The sequence below is a fragment of the Falco rusticolus genome, chromosome 1 (genome assembly GCF_015220075.1).
Source record: "Falco rusticolus isolate bFalRus1 chromosome 1, bFalRus1.pri, whole genome shotgun sequence".
In the NCBI taxonomy this organism is placed as follows: domain Eukaryota; kingdom Metazoa; phylum Chordata; class Aves; order Falconiformes; family Falconidae; genus Falco; species Falco rusticolus.
In genome coordinates, this window is record NC_051187.1 from 78,713,505 (window position 1) to 78,724,518 (window position 11,014).

Consider the following 11,014-nt stretch of genomic DNA (forward strand, 5'->3'; position numbering starts at 1 on the left):
CAGCAGATTGTGGAAAGAAAACAGAAGATGAAGAACCAGCTCCTTGATTTGAACCTTCTACTTATAGCTTCATCTGATGGCCCCTAATTCTTGTTGATAGTCCATCCCCATCAACCCTTTCTATGGCATTCAAGGTTTTTCAGACTTTATTATATCTCCTCCCAGCTGTCTTTTTCCAACTGAAGAATTCTGTATTGCTCACTATAAGTCACTCATTATAAGTCACTCACACAATAAGATAAGCAACCTTGCTCCATCTCAAATACTGATCCGAGATTAATAAAGACTGTAATGATTGTATTTTAATTTTAATCTTTTACCTTTATGATGTTAGGATTTTATTTTCCAAGACATATGAAAAGTGCCAAGCGTATCACACATCAAAAAGCCCTCTCCTGAGTTTGACTGATGTCATGTTGGTCTCAATCAGAACAAGGCTATTAATTTTCTGGAAGATAGGAAAAAATTGTGGCCATTTATCTGTGCAAAGAAATATCCTCTCATGGGCAATTATTAGCAAAATACTACAAAAAAGAAAGAAAAAAGAAAAAAGAAAAAAATAGAAACAGGAAAAATACTTTAAAATAGATACTTGAATATTTTCACATTGTTGGGCTATGACTGTTTTGTTATGTTGTGTCCCACACAGATGCTATATAGTATGATACAAAACAACATATCTTATGGATCAGTATAGAAATTGTCCCCTTTATCCTCTGCATAGGTAAAGTCAGACTGCTTGCAAGGTCAGACTACATTCAGTATGCTATGGTCGTATTTTAACAGCACAGCCCATTCCAGTGTGGTACCCAGTTCCATTGGCCTCCAGGCCTGTTTGCTCACTCCCAGCTCTGCCCACCATGTTTCCCCAAGTATCTGGTATCAGTAAACCATTAAGATTTTAGCATGACTCTTGAATTAGTTTTAATCTTGAAAAATTTTAAAAGAACGGCTATTTTCATAGTATATATCCTCATTCAGTCACACGCAGAGCTGAGCCTAATGTTAGCAAGGGTTTTCCTCAACATTAAGAGCAAAATCATTAATCAGTAGAAAAGAATTAAAGTAATGGCTGTTGTGTCCACTTATATCACTGTAGTATTTTATGTATAATGCTTAAGCTTTAGGAATCTTACTTTACTGTTATAAAATCCCACGTATCTCTTCCTCATCTTACAGATTTGAGTTTAAGAAAATAAGTGACTGCCTCCAGTATTGCTGGCTATTCAGAAAATTCATGAGTCTTGGTATGCTTTAGGAGCAAAGAAAGAGAAGTTAATGAAATATTTACTGCGATGCTTTAGACTTACTGCCTGTGTGGATCTGCATTCTTGGAGCTGTGCAACAGGGCTTAAGTCTCACAATAACTTCAAAGCAGTGAACCACCAGCAGGTCTCAATACACACACTCATCATTGTCTCACATGATGAACAGAGATCCAGCGCTTTCACTTCTTTGCATTTCCTTCTGCATGTCCAGACTCACAACCTCTTCTGTAGAAACGGGAAAGGAGGAAAAGGAGTGGGTGGCAAAAGCAACATGTTCAGTAGTCTTTCTCAAAACTCCAGGAAAGCCAGAAGATTAACTGAAACTAGAATTAACAACAAGAAGAACAGGGGGCACTTAACCACTTCCTGAAAGAGCAGTAACAAAATCCACCTTCCCCTGAAGCTGAAAGAGTGGTGATGAGGAGGGACCCAAATGACCCTCCTGCCACTATGTGATTAGTACATACATTTCTGGTATGTAAACGTCACCAGTTTTGCCTATGAGAGCAGCTATTATTCCCAGCACGGGAAATTCACAGCTTGTTTTTTTGCTTCTTACTGCTTGTGTAACAATGGTCCTATTGCCTATATCCATCCAGACAACACATTGAACAAGACTGAGTTCCACCTGGATTTCTTCCCAAACATTACAAGTCAGATAGAAAGATATTAAGAAAATAATCCTCATCTTTTTACACCAGTAACTGATTCTACTTCCACTTCAAAAGTCTACCAGCACTGAAGGAATCCTGCAGACCAGGAAGAAACATTATAAGATTCAAGTGAAATTATCTGAAATAAAAAGTTTGGATAGGGTATTTAAAGTGAATTTGTCTTCAATAAAGACAAGAAAGGTAGGGGTGGAAATAATAATTTTAATTGCACTGTGCAATGGAATCATCCCAGGGAAAATGATACAGAAATGGTAAGAGAACAAAACCAAATAGCTCGATACTTCCATTGAATTTCTATTTATTTTTTTTCATTCTACAAGTTCTAACTCATATCAGAAAAGACAGTCTGGCAGGCTCGTTGAAGGCAACTGAGTACTGAAAACAACTTATAACTTGCAGAAACATGTCTCTAAGGCATATCTCCATTGCTGCTGATGCCAAGCAAAAATACCAGAACTCTTAATTACAAACAGAGATTTAAACAAAAGTAGCTTTATACTGATTCTCAGTGCCCTTATTCTTCTCACTCTTGACAGTAATCAGAAATGGAAGGTCTGATGTCCCATAAACCCCAGTTCTCATCCTCCCTTGGCAAGATCTCAGTTCAGAGATGTAACCTTCAAAGCTGAGGTTCCCTTCAGAATCATCACAGGAGCGTGTGCCTGTGTCTTCCAGTTTGACTCCATCCACGTCGATTATCCTGTTCACAGGGAGCTCCGTTCCAGGGTTCTCTCTCACACCAGGAAGATTAAAGCTTCTGCTGGTCTTCATTTTGTGAGAGCTCTGCTCACAAGAGTTGCCTGAAGTCCCTTGTGAATCTCTTTTCTTTCTGTGGTTTGCACCTAACAGAACAATTAAAAACAAAAAAAACCATAAGCAGAGTTACGTATCTTCTGGCTTCAGCAGTTTGCAACATTGCAACCTTCTCTGAGGTCCTAACCGTAGATACTCAGCTGGGATATTCCTCTGCCTCCATCAGGGAGACTTATCAATCTACCAAGGAGGCAACTACACAGTAGATCTCAAAGATAAATATAAAATGTTATTAATTTAGCATTTTTTAGAATTTTTAGAAAGACTGCATTAAAAATCACTACTTAGTATGAATTTGTACACCTCTAGAACAAAAACTCTCATACCAGCCAACTCGAAGGTGAAGGAGGAGTAACACGGAGCTTCCACTGGGGCAGAACAGATGCTCCTTGACTTGAACTAGCCTCCAATACCAGATCCCTGCTGAGATATTATTTTCACTTGACTAGAGATTAATTCTCTAGCAAACTAAGAAAGGATGACTTGAAGTTGCAGTTCACTGTCCGGAACTGCAATGAGCAATCACAGCCCACGGTTTACAGGACAAGAAGAAAAGAAATAACTGAATCCACTGAAGGGCTTTAAAAATTCAAGAAACACCTGAGTTATGTCTGATTTTTTTAGCCTCAAAGTTTCTTTCTGGTACAGCGCTTCTAAAATCACAACGGTTAGGTTCTAGGCCTGTTCTCTAGCACTGCTCATACAAAGTCACTACAATCCCAGGCTAACCCTGGATTAAAATTCAGGCCCCAAAAAGCTCATTTTGCATTAGGTGTGACACGGCAAGCTGCTAGGCACTTGTTACAGCAAACGCAGATGAAGCTGGTCTGCCCCTTTCAACAAGCAACAAGAAAGGAAGGATGAAGAATTGGCTGATGTCCTGATTTGCACCACCAGTTACCAACATGATTTCTGCAGCTGAGGTGTGCTGCTGCCCAAGCCCCCACCCCCCCCCACCCCAATGTTTAAAGGTACAAAGGCAGACCTGAGTAAAGGCTTCCACTTCATATTTATTTCCTTTTTTCCATGTATACCAGCCGGCTTTTTGAAAGAAACAGTCTTAACCAACATGCCTTACCTAAAACATTTCTAAATTTTTTGCCACTGTACACACAAGTGCCTGACGAGCACATTTAGCCACACAATCCCAGGAGACTTAGTGGTTAAATCCCACAGCTGCCTTTGAAACCTTTTATTTGTGTTTGTTCCACAAAGTGGTATGTACAGTTCTGTGCAAGAAAATTAAGTATCAACGTATAATCGCAATCCGGAACTTTTTGATATGGAAAAGGGGGCAAACGCTAACAAAAGGACAAAAAACCCCCCAATTTCATACTGTTTCCATCAAATTGCTCCAGGGTCTTCTCAAGGGTTAACGTCTTTTCATTAAATAGAAAGCTTTAAATTCTAAGTAATGCAATGTTATTTTAGTGCTTTAGCTACAGTGCAGCCTCACATTAATAATGCAGATATTCCACATCAGTAATACTTGCCTTTTTTTTTTCCCACATCCAGAGGAATTAGATCAAACTCCAAACAAATCAGCTGAGCAATAGCTGAGAAAGGGCAGAAAGCTTCCTCAGCCCTGCTAGCCCAGCACGACTCCAGCCTACTAAATTACAGCTAACATTTAATGGGATTATATTATGCTTCATGTTTACATCTTCCTACTGCAGCCGAACATTGGCTTAATTTTAACTGCTGTTTGCATGGCTGTGGTGTAAAATGCTATTCTTCTTCTCCAAAATGTTTATTTTAACATTAATTGACTTAATTGTACTCTTGATCTCTTTAATCTATTATTCTATGCCCTTTGAGGAAGATCTCCGATTCTCCTTTCAAGCTGGTTTAAGAGATACTAATTTCTAAATATATCGTACTAATTATCATACTAATGACAAATTACAACAAGTCGTTTGCATTGACAGAACATGAGTCATCCAGTTGTCCTAATATTGAGAATACATCCTTCTACTAGATGCAGTGTAAAGAAATAACTTTGATCATGGTGTAAGGTCTCGTAGCTCTGCTGACTTGAACTGTGCCCAAACACTTTCCACGTTTAAAAGACGCAGCCTGCACTAACAGGATACAACAGATGAAAGAGCTGGCAACAGCTACTGAGGAACACTATGGAAGGTGTAAGTATTGCTGGATTTATTTGGTTGCTAAGTCCTTCAACAGCTAAATGTAAGAAATGCCATTAAGTTTTGGAATTATGGTGTTACTGAGTCACTACACAAAGCAACTGGGCTTGCAAGCTGTGTAATAGGAACAAAGCAAAAATAAGGTCAATGTTAGCTTTTGGGCTTCACAAGACATAAGCCCATCTGAGGAGGAATAAATTTGTATTATGGACATTTTTTTCTATTATGCTTCTATTTTCAGAAGCAATCCCTCTGAAGCATCTAACAAATTACTACTACTAGAGGCAGGACAGTAACAGAGAAGGTCTTATCTAAAATACTGGTTCAAAAGAATATGGAATTACTAAGGGATGATACTGTGAAGATGATTTCTCTTTTCCTGGCAGGGCAGAAAAGATCTTGGCTCATCTACACCAAAGCAAGATGATGATTTCAGGAGTAGCACTGCACTGAAAAGATATCTTAATATGGTTTTTTTTCCCCCCTCATTTTTAAAAACAAAGCATTTATGTAGCAAGGCTATTTCGCACAAATAATAGGAGAGATTCCCAAAACCAGCTTGAGTATAAACGCATTCCACATGTTTTAAAATAGACTTCAAAATCTGCACGTACTCACTGGAACTTTATAATGAGGTTTAAATGACACCTACACCACTTCTGCACTGGTCTCCTTCTCATATTCCCTTTCTGAGTAACAAATACCCGAGCCATGCAGGGTACCAGCTAAGGTGCAGAGAGCTCACAGATAACATTTCTCTTCACATATTCTTGCGCTGAAGCGATGAAAACCTCCATGGCTATCTCTGCGGATCACTTCGCCTTGCATAAAGCATGTCAGGAATGATACTACATCTTCCCAAACCTAATCTGTCAAATGTCCCACCTAACTTCAGAAGGGAAAGGAAGCCAGTGCTTACAGCGGTAGCTGCACAGATTAATTTCCAGACTGGAATAGCACGATCAGGCCTATTGGTAATCTTCACCTCCCCTGCTAGGCATTCCACGCGGCTCTAAGGGAATTTTCTTGTGCATCTGATGCCATTAATATGTTCCAGCTGGTTTAAAGATGAGATGATGCATGTCATCTTCTGGCTTTAAACTGGACATCTGCTTTTTTACAGACTCACAGCTAAATGACTGCTTAGAAGACTAAGTGCACCAGCCTGCATTTTTCATGGAGCTGACAATCAGGCACTGTTTTGGCTGATCTTCTGACTCCCTTTACCAATATTTCTCTTTTTCTGATATTTTCATTTTGTGTATTCTCAAGCTCTCTGAATTTGACAGTATGATTACAGAAAAGCATCTTCACAGAGGAAGAAAAAGAGGATTTTTCTTCTTCTGGATAAAATATTCCTCAAGCACCCATTAAGATCTAAGCAAGATATGAGAAGACATTGTCTTCCAAATAGTTTAGGACCATGGGAACATTGGGCCAAATTCCAAAGACAAGGTCACAAAACCCCTGGAAATTTCAGGAACAACATTAACTGTCAAATGTAGATGGATAGGATCAAATAACCATACATCTAATGCAGATGCTTGGGATTTAAAGGTCCACCCGTAACATTTTGCAATGATACTGTTTCTATACCATAATTACTTGACCCATTTATTTTCAATGTGCCAAATTTTATTTACTTCTTAAAGCATAATTTAGATCTAATCTGAAATTCAGCACCTACAGTTTTAAGTGATCAATACTTAATATAGTTCCATTCACACCATAATTATCTTTTTTTATAAAAGATGAGCTCTGTATTTGAAAGTCCATACTTAATAGATTTCATATATGACAATGTTAAAATCTGTTCCACAATTTTCCCAACACCATATCCATATAGACTGAAACCTCTCCCTGCTGGTTTAACGTTTCACTTAGCATTCTGCCTTGGCTAAAATCCCGCTGTTCTTGTCACGACCATTTGACTATTCAGATGGGTCTCAGTTCTACTGAAAGATAACAAGAACACTCTGCTGACTTCTGTACCATCGATCCCAGGCATTCAGCTTCGAACGTCACAGGGAGAATGAGCTCCGGTTTGATTTTGTGCTGACTTCAAGCAGATAAGGTTCTGTTTGAAGTATTTCATAATACTTCAACGCAGCTCTCGTGAAAAGAAACCACCAAAGTTTTCAGGAACAGTCCTGGATTGGTTATTTACTGGCATATATGACCCCCAAACGTAATCTGGCATTTTCAGTCTCTAAATTAATAAGACTCCAGTGTGTTCTGTAATGTGGGAGATTGGGCAAATACTGTTCTCATCTCTAATCCTGTAAAACAACCTGTCCTAAGGTAGTAACACGCTGCCTGAGAGAGAATTTTTTTACATGAGACTTAAAAACTTTACATGAGACTTTGTGATAGCCACTTCTGCAGTGGGTTTCACTTCACCTCAATGTCCTGGAAAAATTTCACTACAAGTAATTATTTTCCTTAAGATACATGTAATCCAGCAGTTTCCCTTTGGGAAAGACACTTCCCCCTTCCTGTCCTAAATTGTTGGGAAATGGTACTCCAAAATTTTAGCCTTCCCAGATGTGGATTCTTTTAAGCTGTGGATAAATTACTTCCACACTGGCTGCCTTACTCTTAGTAAGCTTTTTTTTTTTTTTTTTTTTTTTTTTTTTAAGTTTCCTGAAGTGATTTATGCTTCTGGAGGGAAAAGGATACTTTACATAGAAGATTTCAAATTCTGCAGGTTAAATTTCCTTTAACAGTTGCCTTCGTTTTATCTCTTAACTGATACAACACCGAGGAGAAAGAGGATTTAATAATAGATTCCTACCTACAGTTTATGCCAAATCTTTTCAAAGGAAATTTGATTTTATATGATGCATTTCACTTGCATGACAAAACACCAACTGCAGCATATGCTCCGTGCCTTGAAATCTGACTCAATAGCAATGAAGGCATCAAGCTAGGAAACTGATTATTCTACAAAGCAGCAATATTCTGCATTACCAGTGCATTTACTTTCATCCTGGAAATTTCCGGAATACATTTGCAGTATTAAGTTTAGAAAGACAGGGTGGCTAGAAATTCTTTTTCACTGCACTCATCTCAAAAGCAATCGCAAGCAGAACAAAGCACAGAAAGACAAATTCTGAATATTCTATAGAAGAGGGAGCTGGTATGACTCCTAGTGCTCACCTGTGGCATATATAATCAAAAAAGCACTGTAAACTGGGTTTGCTGAGGGCAGTGACTTCTTACATACACGGCCACCCCAGCTGCTGAAGGGAACTGCACACAACGTCATTCTAAAGCCAGGAACGGTCCAGGAACAAATAAAATGAAAACTTCTGAATTTTGATCCAGACTGACATACATGCCTTCCATAACACTAGCCAATTTGCTTAAACTTTATTTCTCCACTGCTAAAGCTGAAATCATTTTTTAAAACTTTCAAGCAGTAGCCATGACAAAACATATCTGCAACAGTCTACCAGTATTCAGCCCTCAGTCTGACCTTCCAGCATTTATTGCTAACATTAATTTTGCTTTTCTGTTAGTAGTCGGTAACAGCAGGTTTAATTCTTGCGGAGAGTAGTATGTTGGGAAATTGTCGATTGAATTACTTGAATCAGTTTTAACTCAATTTGCCATTCATTATATCATTCTGCTATTAAGAAATTCTAAACCATGGTTTAGTAGGGCCACCAGTTATATTTCAACTAATAATCCAACTAAATTCATTTCATCATCCAAATCTAAGTCATGCGTTTGAGCAGATCTGGTTTTAGCTTGTGCACGTTTGGTTCAAAAAGCAGTTGTAGTTTTTCTAACATTTTATCTAGTCAGTGATAAAATGTGAAATTCTTTCTAAAATGCGTATCTTGGTGTTTGACTGAAATAAGCTTACATTTCAACCATCCCTCAAGGCCTTCCTTGCTTCCCAGTTGTCTACTCTCACCATAACTCTCCTTCTCAGTTGTTTACTGTTGATCTCAGTCATGTACTACACGTAATTCTCCCATTTAATCATGCTCTGATTAGAAGAGGATTAACAGATTCTGGCCTTAGTATTACTGAATCCCCATGAGTACTTCTTTATATTGATCCAGAATCCAATTATCTTCTATAAAATTACACAGAGAGCCAGTAAGGACATAATTAACTGCAGGACAACAACCTTTGTTAAAATTAATGATTTACATTACTTTTACATCTTTTAAGTCATAATCCCTTCCTTTCCCTAAATTTTTATTTGTTTTCATTTATGGGGTTATCTTCATTTACAAAGGAAACACCACTGGATTGTCTCTAAAATGTGTCACATGAATTAAGGGATTATGTAAAAATATTAATTACGTAAAATATTATAGATTTTATTACCAAAAAAGGGTTGTTTTTTTATTTTTGAAGATATATGCATTATCATTTCTGAACTCTGTAACTATCACAAAGTTTATTGTACTTGGAACTCATTACCCTTTTAACTGAAAAGTTTAGTAGCCAAAAAGCAAAAAGTGAAAGTCACAGAAATCCTGCCGATACTATCTGATCTCTATTCCTTGGTTGTAGCATACTGCGTCCTCTCTGTGAATAATAAAAAAGAGCAATTGGGAAACTTTTTTTTGTCTTTGGTAACAATAGCCAACGCCAGGCTCTGAGAATCCACCCTGCATTTTATTTCTGCACAATTTATCTTTCAAAGCAAAACCATCCTGGCACTGGTACCAACTATCCAATTTCTGAAATAATTCTTTCCAATAAGAAAGGAAGCAAGTTTATTTTGAGAATGTGATTGCACATCTGTTTCAGAAACAAAGCAGTGTCTTCAGAAAAAGTTAAGCAACTTTACATAGTCAAAATTCACCCTTTATCTTCCATAGTCATATTATCAAAGTATAATTCCAGAGAGTTCACCATGCTTTTAATTTTCTCTAGCTGGCGCTCTCTGTTAACCAGTTGCGCTGTACACCTATTAAAAGGGAGTTCTGAATAAACTCTTTATTCGACTGAATTGCTGGATCCAGTCTATACATCTACTGGGAAAAATACCTTCTCACTTGGTAGGCAATAATTCCATTGACTGTAATTGTAATTTTTTTTTTTTTTTTTTTTGCTTTTAGGATAAGAAATATTTTTAAAATTGAATTTTTTTTAATAACAGAAGGAAGAACAACTTGCTGGAATCAAGCCTCCAGTCTGTGTACCTCCAGTCTCAATTGCTGCAAATTGCCCTGAGGATGAGATGCTACTCCCTGAAGAAGCACAACTGCTGCCAAGACTAAATCCCCACCTACTTTGTAACAGCAGCAGCAATCACAGCGAACAACTCACAGGCCCCAGTGGAATATCACTGAATAAATGATCTAGTGCAACGTCTCCAGCTTCATAGTTACAGCTCTTGAGGGGACTAAAGGTTTGAAAGACTGCCTCTCCCCATGGCATCTGTTTCTCACTTGGGTAATCAACATGTCTAAGCCCCTGGGGAAAAAATGGACAACATTCAAAGTACCAAGACAATACCATACAATAAAACCCGAACCAAACCAAAAGAGAAAAGAAACCCAAAAAACAACCCCAAAGAGATTAAATCAGTACTTTAACACTCGCAAAAATTAATGCATCACTTCCAGACAACTACACCACACAGTAATTAAGGTATTTCTTCCACAGATGGGTACCACCACCATTATAGGTAGAGACAAGAAGCACATTTCAGAATTAGACTTCAGATTCCGGAACCACACGATTTTTAAAGTGGGAAATTTGCCAGAATTAGCAGACTTAATTCAAAAATAAAGACACTTTCTCTTCATGAGTAACGCAGCTAGAATCAGTAATGATTCCTGTGTGGCAAACCCATTTGATATTTACTTCATAGCTGAATATTACTACAGCATACACACATTTCACTTAAGAAAGCTAAGATCAGTGCTTGAAAAATTGTTCTCAAAAGCTCCGAGCGATGCAGACCTCATTTTGCTGCTTATCACTATTCATATTTGCTTTCTAGACCTTCAGATTAAAAAAAGTTACCCGTGACAGGGATGGATATTGGCCTGGCTTTGTTACACCAGCTGCCATTAGCAAACTGCCCCCTGTAGAACACGAGTGACTACTTCTCCCCTGTCCAGCCCTTTTCCCAACATAC

At 38.0% G+C, this 11,014-nt stretch overlaps 1 protein-coding gene across 2 annotated transcripts in view; it reads right to left on the reverse strand.

Annotated features, from left to right (window-relative positions):
* Nucleotides 1-2,243: 2,243 nt before the first annotated feature.
* The window catches only part of RGS12 (regulator of G protein signaling 12), an 87,400-nt gene continuing 78,629 nt past the window's right edge, over nucleotides 2,244-11,014 (reverse strand). For both annotated transcript variants that reach the window (XM_037385870.1, XM_037385865.1), the window contains exon 18: nucleotides 2,244-2,784. In XM_037385870.1, the coding sequence (XP_037241767.1) occupies nucleotides 2,420-2,784 (365 nt within the window). In that variant the 3' untranslated portion in view covers nucleotides 2,244-2,419. The remainder of the gene's footprint in view (nucleotides 2,785-11,014) is intronic.